General features: G+C 45.2%; 1 protein-coding gene across 7 annotated transcripts in view; it reads left to right on the forward strand.

The window, feature by feature from the left end:
• The first annotated feature begins 1,607 nt into the window (after positions 1-1,607).
• The window catches only part of LOC138362973 (sulfotransferase 1E1-like), a 76,262-nt gene continuing 58,640 nt past the window's right edge, over positions 1,608-19,229 (forward strand). For 3 of the 7 annotated variants that reach the window (XM_069321538.1, XM_069321539.1, XM_069321535.1), the window contains exons 1-3: positions 1,619-1,664; positions 5,865-6,042; positions 6,218-6,360. In XM_069321538.1, the coding sequence (XP_069177639.1) occupies positions 5,869-6,042; positions 6,218-6,360 (317 nt within the window). In that variant the 5' untranslated portion in view covers positions 1,619-1,664; positions 5,865-5,868. Of the gene's footprint in view, positions 1,665-5,854; positions 6,043-6,217; positions 6,867-14,242; positions 14,274-15,043; positions 15,330-19,229 lie in introns of those variants that run through there. The other 4 variants (XM_069321537.1, XM_069321540.1, XM_069321536.1 and 1 more) reach the window with 4 other exon arrangements.

Below are 19,229 nucleotides of genomic sequence, written 5' to 3' on the forward strand. Positions count from 1 at the left end.
AGAAAATGCAAGATTGAACCAGTGAAGAGCAGAGGTGCCATAAGCACAATCAGAGAGCACTGTATAAACATCAGAGGTCCACGGTTGTTCAACGTCCTCCCAGCGACTATAATAAATATTGCCGGAACAACCGTGGACATCTTCAAGAGAAAACCGGATGGTTTTCTAAGAGAAATTCCGGATCAGCCGGGCTGTGGTGGGTATGTGGCCCTGTGGGCCGCTCCAAGCAACAGCCTGGTGGACCAGACTCTCACAAGTCGAGCCTGACCTCGGGCCGGGCTTGGGGAGTAGAAGAACTCCCAGAACCCCATCAACCAGGTATCAACCAGGTAAGGTGCCGACCAATGACTGTACTACATCCCAGGGTAAGGTGCCGACCAATGACTGTACCACATCCCTGGGTAAGGTGCCGACCAATGACTGTACCACATCCCTGGGTAAGGTGCCGACTAATGACTGTACCACATCCCTGGGTAAGGTGCCGACTAATGACTGTACCACATCCCAGGGTAAGGTGCCGACCAATGACTGTACCACATCCCTGGGTAAGGTGCCGACCAATGGTGTACCACATCCCAGGGTAAGGTGCCGACTAATGACTGTGCCACATCCCAGGGTAAGGTGCCTACTATAATTAAGTAACCATGTTGATTTTAGTGGGTGTTGTCTATCAGTCTGGGGGCCAGATTCACGAAGCAGTTACGCAAGCATTTACGAACCTGTCCATCTTTGACGGCTTTGTTTACAATGATTAAACAGTTAATGAGCTCGGAAGCACCAGGAGGCTGTTTATAACAATAACAACAGTTGATTGGGAAATTTTCATGCATGTAAACTGTTTAATAAATGTAACCAAAGCCGTCAAAGATTGAGGAAAGATGTACACGTTCGTAAGTATTTGCGTAACTGCTTTGTGAATCCGGATCCAGGATATCACTGCTATCGTACTCTGCTGACGATAGACAAAAACTGGTCGATGCTCGTTTGTCTAACTTAGAAAACCTTCACTTTGTCATCTTAGCTATTGATGCTGATGCTGTTTAAGAGGAGAAAACCTACACATTTACACGCTTGTATTCTCTATAAAACATGTTAATGTTTACGCTTCCTTCCATAGTGCACATGTAAAGATTCATTAATTGTTAGGTCCGGTTTTTGTGAGATCGCTGTACAGTTCCCTCGCTCTCACACGTAATGACCAGTGACCCGCACACTATGGATATCAGCCACCAAAATGCCTCCTCCAATTACAGGTCATTGTCCTCTAGAGTTAAGGTTTTCACACATATTGTGGAGTAAACTCCTTTAATTTAAACGTTTGTTCAAACGTGAGAACGGGCGAGATTTTTGGAAACAACCGGAATTAATGTTCATAATTATTTTAACGAAGCATTCTACTGTTCTTCTTTAACATAAATTTTTGTGCCTCATTTTTCTCTATGTCCACTTACAGTTGTTTTTTTTATTATCTTTAAAATGATAGCCTAAGCATTAATTTTTACACTGAATTGGTATCACTAGATGGATGCGAGTACTTAATTAGCCGAGTTGGTAACACTGGGGTGTTGACTTTGGTGAAGCCTCAGCCAATGGCCGGTCATATGTGTTGATTGTGTTGTTGTGAGCTGTTGTGTTGCTCCTCCTCCCACCTTCAGTGTCAGAACGTAAGCTGTAGTGTGTTGAGGTATTTAAATGAATATTCTTCAGGGAAGACTATAGTTAAATTGTGAAAATAATTTGGGGACTGTATAACCAACTGCTTTAATAACTTTGTGTAGATATAGTAGTTGCCAAATGCAGTAGTTCTCTTGGAGTGAGCAGAGTGTATTTACATTCTATTTGCTGCTGTTAGCTTCCTCAACTGTATGCTGTTAGCTTCCTACTGCTGTTAGCTTCCTCAACTGTATGAATTCCTGCTTCCTCATACCCTTAATCACTAGACCTACTAGAATCACTGATAGCACTGCCACGACTCTAGATCACATCTGGACAAATATAACCTCTCCGCTTACTTCAGGTATAATCACCGATAGCACTACAGACCATTACCCCACATTTCTCTTAACTAACATTAGCAAACCACCTCTTGAGTCAAGAGAGATACGTTTTAGACTACACAATGAAACTGCTATAGACAATTTTATAACTGCTACTGATAATGTCAACTGGGAGTCCGAGTTAGGTAACATAGAGGGCATCAACCTAGCAGTTCAATCTTTTCTTCAAAAAACTCTTAGCCTTTATAATACCCACTGTCCTATGCTTACAAAACAAGTCACAACCAAAAGGCTTAACAATCCCTGGCTTACAAAGGGAATACTTAAATCTATTCATAAAAAACATGACCTTGAGAAAAAGTATAGGTTAGGAATTGTCTCCAAAGAATTCTCAAAGAATTACTCATTATTGCTATCTAAGATAATTAGACGAGCCAAAACTAAATACTACGAAGATAAATTTACCCAAATAAAGAGCAACATTAAACAAACATGGAGAACAATTTCACAAATATTGGGATCAAAGAAGTCTTTAAATAACAAACCGACTCTCCTGTCTAATAACGATGGTCAGCTTTCAGCCTCTGATTCTGCTATTGAGTTCAATAGGTTCTTCTCTTCCATTGGTTCATCCCTTGCTAATGATATTCCATCTTCCAGTACTGACATTAAGGACTATCTTACAGGGAACTATCCCCAGTCTCTGTACCTAAAGCCTATTAATTCCATTGACGTCAATGAGATAATCCTTTCCCTTAAAACCAAGTCTGGTGCCCTTGAGGAGATACCAACTTTAATCTACAAAAAAGCCTCTACATCTTTAGCCCCTGCTATTGCTTTGCTCTTCAACAAGTCACTTGAACTCCAAACCTTTCCAGATATTCTAAAAAAAGCGAGAGTAACGCCTGTCCACAAATGTGGTGATCTCACAGATGTTAACAACTACAGACCTATATCAATCCTGCCAAATTTGTCAAAATTTTTTGAAAAACTAATCTATAAGCAGCTTTACTCATATCTGGCCAAACTCAATATACTTAGCCCTTGCCAATATGGCTTCAGGCCCAAAAAAAGCACTAACGATGCACTTATTAGTATGCTTAACTCGATTCATACAGCTCTTGATAAAAATGAGTTCCCTGTTGGGTTATTTGTGGACCTGCGTAAAGCTTTCGATACTGTCAACCACCAAAACCTTCTTCTTAAATTACATCATTATGGTGTCAGAGGACACTCCCTACAATACCTCAAATCCTACCTTACTGACAGGCTCCAATGTGTTTCTGTGAATAATACAATTTCTCCCACCCTACCCATCAACATTGGTGTTCCCCAGGGCAGCATACTTGGCCCTCTCCTCTTTCTCATCTACATTAATGACCTTCCAAATGCCTCCCAACACCTCAAACCAATCCTATTTGCTGACGACACAACCTTCATTTACTCCAGTCCTGATCCCCTTGCTCTAAATGCCACAGTAAATACTGAGCTAAATAAAGTCCATCTGTGGCTAACTGCCAACAAACTCACCCTTAACATTGACAAAACTTTCTATATTCTGTTTGGCAATAAATCCTCTAATCAAATAAATCTCAAAATAAACAATACCCAAATTTGTAACAAATTAGATGGCAAATTCCTTGGCATTCTCATTGACCACAAGCTGAATTTCCAGGGACACATTCTAAACATATCAAAAAAAGTTTCAAAAACTGTGGGCATTCTTTCTAAGATCAGATATTATGTACCACGCCCTGCCCTGGTGACTCTCTATTACTCCCTTATCTATCCATATCTCAACTATGGTATTTGTGCTTGGGGCTCTACTACCCAAAATCACTTACGTCCTCTAATTACTCAACACAAAGCTGCTATTAGGACAATATCCAATTCTGGCCCCAGACATCACTCGGTACCCCTACTCAAATCCCTGAATATGTTAGACATTAAGTCACTGCACATTCTCTCATGTGTATTATACATATATAAAACGCTAAACTGTAATGCCAATCCTGATCTCAAAAGCTTTATAGAAGGTTGTAACAGAACCCATGAGCACCACACCAGAAATAAATACAGTTTTGATATTCCTAGAGTACGACTTAATCAAACCAGAAATGCTCTACAAATCAAGGGGCCCAGAATGTGGAATGACCTTCCCAACCATGTTAAAGACAGTACCTCTCTCAACCAGTTTAAGTTAAAAACGAAGCTATACCTAATAAATTCCCTGTAACCTACCTTACCCCTCTATTGTCAACCCATGTATGTTTTTTGTTTTTTTTTTTGTTTTTCAAATCAACGCTGTTTTAATGTAATTTTCTGTAATAATTTGTAATTGTATTTGTGCTGTTTTTTCAACAATGTTCCCCCCTCTTTTACCTCTATTTTTATTTGTACTCAACGCATTTTTTTCTTTTTACCCATTAGTTTTAAGCTTTAGTCAGTAGTGTTTTTTTCCTGCCCGAAACGCTTTGCGTAATAGTGGCTTTAGGCATTGTATGTACTAGCTCTATCTATAAAGCCAACAAACTTTGTAAAATCTCTTTATGTATGTACCTTTGCCTAAATAAAAATTATTATTATTATTATTATTATTTGTGAAAAGACACTTGTGATTGGTGTAATTGTGCAGTGTAAGTAGATAAATATTAAAATGGTTGTAATTATTTGCCGACGCTGTATGGAGGAAATATAATGTTGGAGGGAATGTACGAGCCGAACAGCTCGTACTGCTCCTCGCGGTCTATGCACGCTGTAAATACTGCCTTCCTTGCCAAGTGATCTTTCTTTATTGAGCAACTCGTTGGTGTTTGGTGTCTTGCAGGAATGGCATAACAGTACAGTGGATGCCACATTTAATCTGGAGAATGTAATTTTGGTCCATCTCTATTATGGGTTAAGTTGGCTTCTGTGCAGACTTTTAATAACGCAGCGTTGAAACGACAAAGTAATTGCTGATAACGCGCCCCGCCAATGGCAGGGAGTTTGTACTATTTAAATATACATTGATGTCTGGATTTATCGCTGACCATTAGGCCAGTTCTTGATAATGCGACTTGTGTGTGTTTAAAATATATACCAGCTCGTTCTTAGTCGGTCGGCTTGTCATTGTAGGTGAACTTAGTGTTGTGAAGGTAATATAACGACTGTGTAGTTGTAAGTAGGCGAAGTTTTTCCCGTCAGGTTTTGGCACGCTTAGTAAAGTTACATATACACCTAATGACAAGTGTGGTATTTGTATATCTATCGGATCTAAATTAAGTTTGCAAGATTCCAGTATTAACTTGCACGGCATTATTTACAGATTATACTGTGCTCCCGATTCTTGCAGAGGCAGGTGTTGCATAGTTCAGTATGTGGTGTGGTAGGACTGGTGAATGTTAGATTTCTATCTGCCCAAACATCCCCACCCAATGAGCGATGACTGGTGGCGCTAGTTACGCTCCATTCCCTATTTTAAGAACATTAATTTTTCTTTTTGAAATAACTACTTTAATTGTAGTTTTTGAGTAGTTGTATTGTTGATTTATGTAATTTGAATAGAAGTGCAGGAACTGGTTAAGCTTCGACACCTCCCCCGACCCACATAGTCTACCCATCTTTCATAACATTCTTCACCTAATACCCTTACCAACTAATATTGTTCATATCCCCACCCGCCATCCCTGGCGTCACATAACAGGTCATCGGCCGACACAGCCCTGACATGGGGCCATGTCACACATCCACAAATAATCATCCTCGCCATCAAATTGTAAACATGTTTATTAAAGTACTGACACTTTACCTATCACTGTAATGCCTGACATAGACCAGGTATTTTCATGACTTGACTGCCATAACGACCCGTGTAGTTGTACCCAGGAAGATGAATACGAAGCTGGCTAGTGGTCACGAGGTGGAGGACATGAGCGAGGAGTGGCTGGCCAGGATGGAGCAGGAACAGACGCTCTACAACAAAGGTATGGTCCGCCTCAGGCCCGGAGGCTGGCTCTACCCGACGCTCTTCACCAAATATGCTGACGCCATCTACAACTACAAGGTGTAATGTCTTTATTGTTACTTTGATGACACTTGAATATGGGTAATGTACTTGGTCGGGAGGGTGGTGGGTGAACGGTGCCCAGATCACTCTCCCCTGATATATATGTGGGTGTCAAATGTATACACTTGTATGTTCTCTATAATGTATACTACAATAATGTTGTTCTCTTCAGTTCACTGAAGGTGACGTACTTGTGATGGGAATGCCCAGGTCTGGGACGACCTGGATGTTGGAGTTGGTGTGGACGATGCTTCACAACCCCGACCTGAACCAGAGGGGCAACCTGCCCATCTTCATCAGAGCACCGCATATAGAGTAGGACACATTCTTGGTTTATCAGTGTGATTGTCTTGGTAACGCCCGGGACGAGGGTTATAATTACTGTATAGTCTGATTGCTCCTAATAAATCGGTAGGTGTGGTTAAAAGATTTAATTAGTGTTTAGCTGCTTAGTTCTAAATGAGCCCCGGTTTAGATCGCATTTATGGAAGACTTTTTCGGAATGGTAGTTCAGCAAGCTGCAGTAAATTCGCTAATTTGCAGACGTACCTTAGAATAGTTCCCTTTAATTTTGAAGACCATGTAATATTAGCGAAGATCTTACAAAAGTTCTTTAAAATAGTGTTCATAAATATTCTTAACCATTTTATCTTGGCAGAAAATAAAAATTTTGCACAGACTTTTTTTTTTTTTTTTTTTTTTTTTTTTTTTTTTTTTTTGATGACATTTCATAAAACGGTTACTCCTGCTTAACACTGCACCGGATGTGGATAAAATGATGTGACAATTTTGGCTGCTTGAGATAAGATTTGTTAATCAGACTGTGTGAAGTATTATTCCTTTTAGCATTTCCTGTGTTTGTACTTTACGTTGGTAGAATACAAAAGATGGGTTGTTCAGATTAATCCCCCTCCCCGCTCAGCTCGTTGTCGCCGTGTGGGGGCTTCGTGGGCGGCTGCTGGAGTGTGATGCTCCTTCGGACAGTCCTCTGTCCTTTTCTAGCCTTGTGCTCCTGCTGCCGTCCTCTCCAATTCTGCTGGGCACCTTTTCCTTTTCCTTCTGTTTCGTTTTTCTCCCCCCTCTTCTCCTATCTGCTTGCCGTTTCCTGCCGACCTTTTGCTCGTTCTGGTTCTTCCATGGTCTTCTTCTATTTTGATGCCCGGGTGCTTGAGGAGGCATACTCATGCACCCGTAGAACTGCAGTACCCGACGTCGAGAGCGAGGGGAACCTTTTATTGTCAATCCCCACTTCGTCACTGAACCCGATCTCGACGGACTGTCAGTTTCTTAAGGTGGCGTTTGTGGGGCGTATACTCACGGCGCACCCCTAGGAGGCCCCGACAAGATCGGCGATGGCTTCTTGTTGGGTGTCCTGCCTCTAATTGTGGCTCCATGGTGGGTGTGGGGGCACATTCGTGAGTGAATTCTTAATTTCGTCAAGATGATAACCCCTGTTTCGGCTGCTTCTGGCTTACCTTTTCAGGCTCGTGGGGTGGGCGACCAAGCCCCCGAGTCGGTCCGTATTGGCAGACCGGGCTCTGTAGCCTCCGCTGCATTGGGCCCCGACCTTGCTCCTCCTTTGGCCTCTCTGACTCCTTCCCCTGGCTCCCCTCCCTCCTCTGTGGTTGGGTCGAGCCCCAAGCCCCCAGTGGTGACTACCTCGTCCCCTGGCGCGGCTCCTTCTCTAGTTGTAACTACTGCGCCTTTTAACCCCTCTCTCTCTGGGGGTTCTAACCGCCGTCCTCGTCACGGCCGCCCTCGCTCGATTCCTTCCAGTTCTGCTACCTATCAAGCCTTGTTTGGTCCCGCTTCGTGGGCCAAATATTTTGATCTCCTCCCTCTTGATTCTGCGCCTCCTGACGATTTCTCCCTTCATCGACATCTCATTGATTCCGTGGATGCCTCCATTACTTTTAACCCCACTCGTCTCGGTACACGTGTCGTTGCTGCTCCTTCTCAGGATGCAGCTTCCCGCTTGGCTGCCTTATCCTGCCTTGGCGAGACCCCCGTTCGGGTCTCGAAGAACGCTCAATTGAATGCCAGTGTTGGCACTCTTTTGCTCCCGCCCCATGTTGCAACCGGTGTTCGGGACCTGCGCGACTGCCACGACGATATTCGCCATATCCTCGCTGCCCAGGGCCATTCTATTCTCCAGGTGGACACGTTTACTCGTCCCCCTGTGGTAGTCGCCGTCAACCCCTCCGGGTTGTGAAGATTACCTTTGATGGTAGGACCCTTCCACCCTCTGTCATTCTTGCTGGTGCCAGGTGCTCTGTCCAGGAGTACATTCCTTCTCCTCGGCTCTGCAACAAGTGCTGGTGGTTTGGGCATGGTGCCCTCCGCTGCTCTGGGACTGTCTCTCTCTGTCCTTTGTGTGGTGGCGAAGGTCACTCTAAGTCGGAGTGCACTTCTCCCCAGGCTCGTTGCCTCAACTACGGTGAGGCCCATCCTACCTTCTCCCGTGCGTGTGTCCATTACAAGCTTGAGGCAGCCGTCCTCAACCTGAAGCACCGAGAGCGTTTATCTTTTCCTGAGGCGAGGCGCCAGGTTCGCCGGCTCCCGCCTTATGCTAATATCTCTTATGCTCGCGTGTTGCGCTCTTCCTCTCCTCGTCCTTCCCGCCTTCCTCAGACTCACAACCGTTTCCGGGCCTTGGACCCTGATGCGCCCACTGCCCCCTCCTCTGTTCCTTTGGGTTCTCTCCCGAAGGATCCTCCTCCTGGTCCTCTGTCTGGGGTTCCCCTTCCTTCTACCCGGTCTGTCGTGTCTTCTGTGTCTTCTTCCTCGTCCCCCTCCGATCCTCCTTCCCATCCTCTTCCTCTATCTATTGGCTCTCCCCACCGCCTGTCGGTGCGGGCGGATGTCCATCGCTCTCCTAACGGTCGTCGTGTGTGCTCTCGTTCGGCTTCTCCTGTTGAGACACTGGAATCCGTTGCCCGGTACGTAGTTGCTGGGACACCGGTCTCTTTAAGTCAGAAGCGTAAGCCTGGCTCCTCTCCTTCCTCTTCCCCGGCGGGTAAGAAGGCTTCGCTTTCTTCCTCAGCTCCTCCTTCTGGCTCTGTTGCTCCTTCCCCTCCCGTTTCAGTGCTTGCGCCCCCTGTTCCTGCTATGGAGGTTTCTTTGGCCCCTGCTTCCCTTTCGGTTGCTGCTCTTGCTGGGGTGCGCTCCCCTCTTTCTACTCCCCCTCCTCCTGCTGCTGTCCTTGACGGCTCCTCTCCGTTGTCTCCTCCTCTTCCTCCTCCTCCTCCAGACCCTGCCCGCCCACCTCTGCTCTGTTCTCCCGTTTCCTTCCCTCCGTCTTTGCTCAGTTTACCCATGCCCCCTAACCCTAACTTTGCTGACCCTGATCCCGACCCTGATATTCTTTAACGTGCTCTGTTGCTCTTTCGCCTTTGTTTCTTCCTTGTTCTCTGTTTTTGTCCTTTCTCTTCTCGTCGTTGTCCATTCTTCAATGGAACGTTCGAGGTTATTACGCCAATTTCCTCGAACTCCAACTTCTGATTTCGCGGTTTTCGCCCCTTTGTGTCTGTCTCCAGGAGCCAATGCTTGGTGCTCGTCCTGGTCGTTTTCGTGGCTATTCCTTTCTCTCCCCCCCCCAGCCATTGCTGGGGCTTCTAATTCTTCTGCTCTTTTGATTCGGGCTGATGTTCCCTTTGTTCCTTTACTTTTTCCTTCGCCTCTCCATTGTTCTGCTGCTCGTATCTTTGTGGGGAAATGGTACACAGTTTGTTCCATTTATCTCCCCCCGAGTGTCCCGCTCTCTCTTCCTGATTTGAAACACCTCCTGGACTCCTTGCCGGAGCCTGTGCTCCTGCTGGGTGACTTCAATTGTCGTCATTCTCTTTGGGGTGACGTTCTGACGAATACCCGGGGTCGCCTCCTTGAGCCGTTTCTCCTCTCTTCTTCCCTGTCTCTTCTGAATTCTGGTGAGCCCACTCATTTGGACTCTCGGACTCGCACCCTTTCTTGTCTTGATCTTTCTCTCTGCTCTTCTTCTCTTTACTTAGCTTTCACGTGGCAGGTTCTTGATGACCTCCATGGAAGTGATCATTTCCCCATCCTTGTTTCCTTTTTCTCTTTTCGCCCTTCCCTCTCTTTCCCTAGGTGGCAGTTTGCTAAGGCAGACGGGACCCTATTTACCTGTCAGGGAGGTCAGGGAGTGCTGCTCTCCCTGACCTCTCCCTTCTGCCTCTCTCTCGCGCTCTCCTCCTTTTTCATGACACTGTCTTCAACGCTGCCCTCCGCTCTATTCCTCGCTCTTCCTCTCGGGGTCCACGGAAGTGCGTTCCCTGGTGGAATGCGGACTGTGCTCGGGCTGTCCGCTGTAAGCGTGCAGCCTGGAAGAGGCACCGCCGTAGGCAGACGACCGATTATTTTCTTTTATTTCGGAAAGCGAGTGCGGTGGCCCGTAGGGCCATCCGTACGGCTAAACGTGAATGTTGGGCATCTTATGTCTCAACAATTACGTCCGAGACCCCTCTGGCCCAGATCTGGAAGCGTATCCGCAAGATAGCGGGTAAGTTCGTTCCCGATGTTTCATCGGTCCTTCACCTCCATGATACTCTTGTGGCGGACCCGTTGCAGGTCGCTTCCGAACTGGGTTCCCATTTTTCTTCTGTTAGCTCTGGTCTTCATCTTCCCCAATCTTTCCTTCTTCGTAAACCTGTCCTTGAGTCTCGTCCTTTAGATTTCTGCACTCATCTTCAGCTTCCCTATAATGATCCCTTCTCTCTCTCTGAACTTCGTTCTGCCCTGGCCCTCTGCGGTTCTACGGCGGCGGGCTCCGATGGTATTCATTATGAGATGCTTCGCCATCTCCCTCCGAGCACGTCTCAGTATTTACTGAGTCTGTATAATCGGATCTGGGAGTCGTCGTCAGTCCCTGAGGACTGGCTCGATGCCGTTGTCCTCCCTGTTCGCAAACCGGGGTCTCTGGGTACTTCCCCTAAGGACTTTCGCCCTATTGCTCTCACAAGTTGTGTCTGCAAACTCTTTGAACGTATGGTTAACGTTCGTCTGATGTGGTTCCTGGAACACCATCACCTCCTCTCCCCTTCTCAATTTGGTTTCCGCAAGTGCCGCAGCACGACAGATGTCCTGGTGAACTTGGAGGTCTATATTCGTACTGCTTTTGCTGCGAAGACCTCCGTTGTTGCCGTCCTTTTTGACCTAGAAAAGGCTTACGACACCACTTGGCGTTATCATATCCTATCTCAACTTCATTCTTTTGGCCTTCGTGGTCATCTCCCTCTCTTTCTCCGCAGCTTCCTCTCTCGTCGTTCCTTTCGGGTGCGCCTTGGTACCGCTCTCTCTCCCTCTTTTCAGCAATACGAAGGTGTGCCCCAGGGTAGTGTTCTGAGCACTACTCTTTTTCTTGTTGCCCTCAATGGTCTTCTTTCCTCTCTTCCTTCTGGTGTCTTCTCCGCTCTCTATGTCGATGATCTTACCCTTTGTTGTCAGGGTGATGATTCGCCTCTCCTTCAACGCCGGCTTCAACTTGCAATTGATGCCGTGTCGTCTTGGGCCACAGGTCATGGCTTCAAGTTCTCTACTTCTAAGACTTGTGCCATGACTTTTACGCGGAAACGGGTTGTTCTTCGTCCCTCTTTGTCGCTTTATGGTCATCCCCTTGAATACAAAGATTCCGCGAAGCTTTTGGGGTTATTCCTTGACACTCGTTTGTCTTGGTCTCCCCATATCTCTTACCTCCGTGTTGAGTGCTCTAAGGCCCTTACCCTCCTTCGGGTCTTGTCCCATACTTCTTGGGGGGCAGATAGGCGCACTCTCCTTGCTTTACATTCCTCTCTCGTCCTGTCTAAGCTCGATTATGGTTGCCCTGCTTACTCGTCTGCTTCTCCTTCTACTCTTCGCCGTCTTGATGCTTTGCACCATACTGGGTTGCGCCTCAGTTCTGGTGCCTTTCGTTCGACTCCCATCCTTAGCTTGTATGTTGACACTGGCTTCCTGTCTCTCCAGGACCGCCGTGATCGCTACTGTCTTCGCTATCTTGCGCGGTCCTTGCAACATCCTTCCTCTCGCCTCTGTCGTGCTTTAACTTTTACCCCTCCTGCGGTTCCTGTTCCTCTTCACCACCTCCCTCTTTCTGTCCGGTTATCTCGCCTACAGGATTCTCTCTCCGTTCGTATTTCTGATGTTTCTCCTCGTGTTGTTCCTTCTGGAACAACACGAGGCCCCCGTGGAGGGTCCCTCTTCCGCGGTTTTGTACTTCCTTGACCCGTATCACTAAAGCTTTTACCCCTCCTACGGTTCTAAAACGCCTTTTCCTCGAGCACTTTTCTTCTCACTCCCGCTCCGTTTCTGTCTTCACCGATGGGTCTAAGTCAGCGGACGGTGTTGGCTACTCTGTTGTTTTTCCTGATCGCACTTATATGTGTCGCTTGCCTCCGGAGACTAGCATCTTTACAGCAGAACTTTATGCTATTCTCTATGCTCTTCGTCTCCTGCTTTCTCGTTGTCAGTCTTCCTTTGTGGTTGTTGTTGACTCTCGTAGTGCCCTCATGGCTCTCGGGTCCTTTAATCCGGTTCATCCAGTAGTTGTCGAGATCCAGCATTGGCTGTTTCTCGTTCACAGTAAATTTAAGTCGGTTGAGTTTTGTTGGGTTCCCAGCCATATTGGTGTGTCTTTAAATGAGCGTGCGGATGCTGCCGCTAAGGAAGCTGTCCGCTCTTGTCCCATCTCTCGTAAAGGCATTCCGTATTCCGACTTTTACCCGGTTATCCATTCCTCAGTTCTTACCCGTTGGCAGGCTTCTTGGTTGTCTGTTACTGGTAACAAGCTACGTACTCTTAAATGTTGTGTTTCCTCGTGGCCGTCCTCCTTCCACCGTAACCGGCGGTGGGAAACAGCTCTGGCGAGGTTGCGTATTGGCCATACTCGCTTAACCCATGGTCACTTGATGGAGCGCCGCCCTGCTCCTTATTGTCCTAGTTGCATTGTCCCTCTTACGGTCGTGCATGTCCTTCTTGAATGTCCTGACTTCCAGGACGAGCGTGTGTCTTGCTTTCCGACCGCCCCTCGCGGTCACCTGTCCCTCGATAGAATTCTTGGTGACTCGGATACTTTTGATATCATTCGCCTTATGCGTTTTTGTTCTCGTATTGGCATCCTTGGTGATATTTAGTGCCCTCTGATTATTTTGCGTATTTGATGGTGCTACATAGCCTTCCCGGTTTGGTGCCTTCTTTTGATAATTACTTACTTACTGTTCAGATTAGTGCTGGCAAACAATGTTTTTTTTTTTTTTTGGGGGGGGGGCATTATCTGGGGAAAGCGCAAATCCATTAAGACTATATAGCACTTGGGAAGGTCATCTTGAGATGATTTAGGAGCTTTTTAGTGTCCCCGCGGCCCGGTCCTCGACCAGGCCTCCAACCCCAGGAAGCAGCCCGTGACAGCTGACTAACACCCAGGTACCTATTTTACTGCTAGGTAACAGGGGCATAGGGTGAACAAAACTCTGCCCATTGTTTCTCGCCGGCGCCTGGGATCGCACCCAGGACCACAGGATCACAAGTCCAGCGTGCTGTCCGCTCGGCCGACCGGCTCCCTAGAAAGGTCAAGATACATTTTTGTGAGAGTTTGTACTTGTCTGTAATAAAGCCTCGCCCCAGCTTGATTTATTAGTTGCAAAAAGAGGGATGGGAATTGTAAATTGGTCATTAAGAGTGTTTGAGGCGGTGCTGGGCGAGGGGAGATGCCACCTTTTATATATGTTCCGTGGACACGAGGGGGAAGGGGGGGGGGGGGCTGGCAGACTAAATACTAGTGGTTGCAGGAAATAAATGTCATAAATTTCTTGCTATATTAATACTGGTTGGGATGCTTACCCTGGCTTTACGGTTAAATGCATTTATGAAGTCACTAAAACCTTTCATGAAGGCTTTAATGACTTCAATTTTTGGTATATTTACCAAATTGGTATTTGGACCAATCTTCATGATTGGCCCAAATACTTTGGCTCAACACTGTAGTTACATAAAATAGGTCATGCATGTGAAGCAATCGCTTCGGATGTCTTGGGTAAATATTTAACACTTGGTCTTGTGTGTAAGCAAAATTATCATGTCTGACTCTGGTGATTGGTTCTCTTTGTCAGTGTTGGATAATGCAGTTTAGCATTGATGCCAAACTGTCCTAAATTAATTGTTCACTCGCACACAACATTGTTGTTTTCAGGAAATGGGACCTCTGACAATTAAACCCGTCCCCCTGTATTGGGACGAAGGATGACAATAGTACGTGCAGATGTACAACCTAATTAGAAAAGTAGGGATCAATACTATTGATTTTCGATAAATTAACTTTTCCACTGTAGTTGCAAAGACAAAATAACCTAACCTTTCCTAGGTCTATTACGTGCAATCGGAGGTTTAATAAAGTAAATGTTATACTAGGCATTGGAATACGTTTTTAAATGCTTCCGGACAATAGTACAAAGTTCTACCTAATTGCTTAGAACGTCAATCTTTGTACTATGGTGAACATGGTTTTTGTAACTCTTTAACCAGAGATTAGGTTGGACACAGTAAGTAGTTAGGGACTGATATCCTGTGACAGAATACAGGCTCTGGGTATAGGTCATATAAAATTTGTAGCGTGAAGCATAATATTGTTTTATGATAGTTTTGTGACAATAAGTGTTTGGTTTAAATTTCTTTATTACCTCATGATTACCACACGTTTGTGGACGTGATGTTAATGTGTGCTTGAACATGTGAAGTCTTGTGTTAACTGTCGGGTGCAACATGTGAGATTAGCAAAGAACCATTCATATATCGGTTGCAATATATGAAGGATCCTGTATTTGTGCTTCTGGATGGGTTTATATAAAGAAATGTATTGCTAGAACTTATGGCATAATTGGTGATTTAAGAATAAACTCAAATGTATTTATTCTAAAGCGATTAAATTTAAGTATTTCAGCTCTGGGTAGGTGTAGTAATAATAACAACAACAACAACAACAAATAATTTCCAGTTTTGACATGATGCTTGACAGCAAGACCATCGGAAGCACTGTTGAGAATCCTCAGCAGTTCACAGAAATGTTTCGTCAAATGTGTCCAGACAAGAAGGTAGAAGACGGAGTGTTTCTGCAGATTAGCGAGGCTCTACCTGCTCCGAGAGTGATGAAGACCCACCTGCCCAGCACCCTCCTTCCGCCTAGCCTTCTTCAAACCAAAAAGGTCCGAGATGGTTACTGTTCTCTAATGGTTTTATGGGAATAAAATGGTTGGATTTGCAATCACTGCTTCATGAAGCAAGAGTCGTACGGTTTGTAATCAAACGGTTAAGTATTAGTTAAAATACAGCTACTTAAGATAAATATTGGTAAAATGTTCTCTAATCCTGCCATTTCTATTCCTTCATTTGAATTTTTTTTAAGTCTCGATCTAAATATTGACAAGACTGTTTTCTTTAATAATTGGATCAAATTTTAAACTTGGGAGCCATGTGTAGTGGACATGTATAGACCCTTTCCTCTCCCTCCTTGAGCTGCCGCCACTTGGGGTTTACCTATTGACTAGTTTAGTTTTTCCAATAACTCTGCTCGGCCGAGAGCCAGTGGTTTTTATTGCTCTATAAAACGGTGGGTACAAGACGTGCAGGCTTGCACACACCCAGCTTGTCTCGCTCACTGCCGTAACCTGTACACTTTAGGATACTTTCCCCTTTTGTTCTAGGATTGGAAGGAGGTTGGAAAGTGAGACTTTTATAATGGGCAGTGTTTTCTGGCTATCTAGTCACTCTACTTTTCACTGGGCGGTTCGTGCTCATCCGTGTCGATCGGATAAGTAACAGTATTTTGTTATTGTTAAGAGTCGGCTACTTAAAGGAAAAGTTCAAAGTAGAATGGGCTATGGAGACCCTAAGTATAACCTCTTCCAGATCCATTATCTGGATCAGTAACTGATACTAAAGATCTGGGGGATGTATTTGGGTTTTCATTGTGAATTTCAGCCCCGAAGGGCTAGCGGTACCAATTATGGAGCTGGTGGGTTAGTATAGCCCTCCAGGTTTTCAGTTTTCTGCTTGCCTGAGACTTTGGCTGATCAGTGCTGTCGTTGAAGTTTGGTGAGGTGACCTCTTCGAGGTCATCTTGTATCAAGTAGGTGTGATATTTGTGGTGTGGCGAAAGACTCCTACTAAAATTTTCTGGTCTGAAGAGTCTGTAACATACGTAGTTGGTGTCTTTAATCCCGCAGCCTGAGGTAGGCTCGGGTGTCGTGCATTAGTGGTAGAAGCTATTTCAGGAGCATTGGTGGTGCTGTTAGAATTTGTAAACGGCACGTCTGCTGGCATTACTGCCAGCAGACGTGCCGCGGTACCCACCGAGATAGTGATGGTAGGAGTGTTGGGAACTGGAGAAGGAAATACTGTTTGTGCCACCCGGGCCTTGGGTGGTTCTAGTCTGTTATAGTTTTCGTGGTCGATCTGGTGGTAGTCTGTAGAGTGGAAGTGAAGGCAGTGAGACTTGCGACCAGGGCGGAGGGTATGGTAGCAGTTGTGGCAGCAGAAAGGTCATCGGGTACAACAGGTGTTGGGAGTACATTCGCAACTCTACCGATTGATTGATGAAGATTAAGCCACCAAAAAGGTGGCACGGGCATGAATAGCTCGTAAGTGGTAAAATTTAATCGTCGGGCTGCTATCGCGGGGTTGACAGTATTTGAGGGTGTCCAGCTGCTGGATGCCTTTTTTTTACCATAAGAGTGGCAGTGTTGATGGCATCAGTGTGGTTACGGAAAGATTCGAGTACTCTTAAAGCTCCTCTAAGGTCGTTGGTTGCTTCACATTCAAGATGGCGGCGAAAAAGTGACACTTGTGATTGTTTGGCAGACGGTGCACTCTGTCGGGGTTAACCAATCTCCAAGTTGCATCTGTAACCTAGACGTAATCTACATAACCGAACTGCTATTTACCTGTGGATTCCTTTTGGATATTTAATTTTTTTAACTTGTTGTTCTGAAGATAACATATTACAGAGGGCGAACATTCTGCTACTCTGGTGTAGATAAGCTTTGTTGAGATGAGCTTTTTGGTGATAGTCTTTCATGTACTGTAGGCTGGGTTGGATTATATCAATGGATGACGTGTTGCCAATTTAGCAATTTCATCAGCTTTCTCATTTAAGGGGATTCCCACATGGGACGGGATCCAGTTTAGGGTGATGTTGAGTCTTTTGCCTTTAGTGACTGCTCGGATACAAAATGTTGGTAATTATTTCCACGTATCTTTCCACTGCTTTTTTCCTAATATTTGAAGTGCAGCTTTCGAGTCTGCACGAAACTCGAAATGCCATTACACAATCGCATGTGCGAATGCCTGTTCGTCAAACGGCTCGGATTGGGTTGATGCTGGTCCTTATGATTTTCAATATGCCTGTTTACTGTCCGTGCAAAGAGCAGCGCCAGCACTCATATTGTGTAAACCGATCCGTCTGTGAAGTTGTGGGTGGCTCCTGCTACTGGAATGCTGCACATTTGCTTCTCTATGATGCGCTTTAGGATTGTGGGATTGTAGGTTTCCTTTTTAATCGGAAGACCTTTTATTACTATTTTGGAGGTAGGCTCCTCCCATGGCGGGGAACAAGTGTAACTTGGGTGTGACTGATCACGCTATCAAAAATCATGCTTTTTAATTATGTTTAGGAAATTTCCCATTCTGGCAGGCCAAGAGTTTCCGTTTTGGCAAAGTCCAACCACAAAGGCCTGCCGTACTGGGACTGGATCAGGGGAAAATAATTATCTTGCTGATAAACGTAGCTGTTCTTTGATATTCGTTCTTGAAGAGAGGGCAAACCCGTTTCCAGTGTAGTTTAAAGTTTAGTCCACATACGGGCTCCCAGGGCAGTTCTCGTAGCATTGTTTGGAGCAATTTCAAGCTTTTTCAATTATTGGTGTGATACTTGAGTGAAGGTACGGCATAGTGGATTACTGGTCTGACTGCCTGTACATCGTATGTGCGAAGGACTTGCAGATTGGCTCCTCCAGAGAGGGAGGTTAGTGACCTGAAGATTGCTGTCTGAGCCGCTGTTCTCTAAAGTGACCTCGGCATTAAAATTCTTATGTCCATGATTATTCCTATATACTAAGTGATCACACATTCAATTGCTTGACCCTGTACTATGAGCTACACGTTGGGCTTCGCTTTTATTATGGACATGGCTTTTGTCTTTGTGGGGTTGAGTTTGATACCAATCTGCTTTGCCTCTTCAGTGATGCAGTCTAAGCATTTGGGTGCAACGCACGCCTCATCCCCTCCTTTTCTGATGATGACAGCAGTCTGCATAGTTTGGCAGCCTGCGGTGTTGTGGGAGTTTTAACCTCTGTTCTTTCCATTAAACAATTGAAGAGGAAGGGGGGGCTAAAAATGCCGCCTTGCGGTGTATCATTTTCATGTCCCTTTTTATTATTATTATTATTATTATTATTATTATTATTATTATTATTATTATTATTATTATTATTATTATTATTATTATTTATTATTGAGAAACTGTGCCATGAAGTGTCTCTTGCTTCTGAGACAGCTTTTAGTCCAGGAGAACAGGTTAACTTGGACCTCTTCATAAATAAGGCAGCAGAGAATAGCAAATTCAAAGGCTTTCTCGTGGTCCAGGAATATCGGCCCTCCTGATCTGTCGTTAAAGTGAGGTAACAGTTGTAATACAGTCCACCGAGCCAACCTCTCGTCTATAGTCTTACATACCATGGTGCAGTTTAGGTATTTTCCACTAAAGTCTGTTGAGTGTCATTCTGTTGCCTGTCTTTGCTGCTCAGCTTTGGAGAAATGGGCCTGGGTTTTGCTGAATCTTTGGGTTTTGGGATCGGTACCGTTTGCTCTATTAAAAGCTCTAGATTTAGTTTTAGAAGTCCAGGCTCGATTAATTAACGTAAAGTGTGCAGCGTCTCCCTCTGGGCAGAGGTTCCTAATTATTTTATAGGTTATTTTGTAGTATCTCGGGGATGTATTCTTGGAGTTTGTATTAGTTCAATTGTGCTCGTCTAGTGTGTAATGGTTATTAGTGTCAAACTTCTGCAAATGCTGTAAAGATTCTGTGCCATCTTTCTTCCGGTCTGCACTGCCAGTACATCTGCAAGTTGAGTACTGGCTGCTTTCTGCCTCCTGGTTGCCAGTACTTCCGCTTCTGATGCGGATCC

Source organism: Procambarus clarkii, chromosome 9, assembly GCF_040958095.1.
Source record: "Procambarus clarkii isolate CNS0578487 chromosome 9, FALCON_Pclarkii_2.0, whole genome shotgun sequence".
Classification (NCBI taxonomy): Eukaryota; Metazoa; Arthropoda; class Malacostraca; order Decapoda; family Cambaridae; genus Procambarus; species Procambarus clarkii.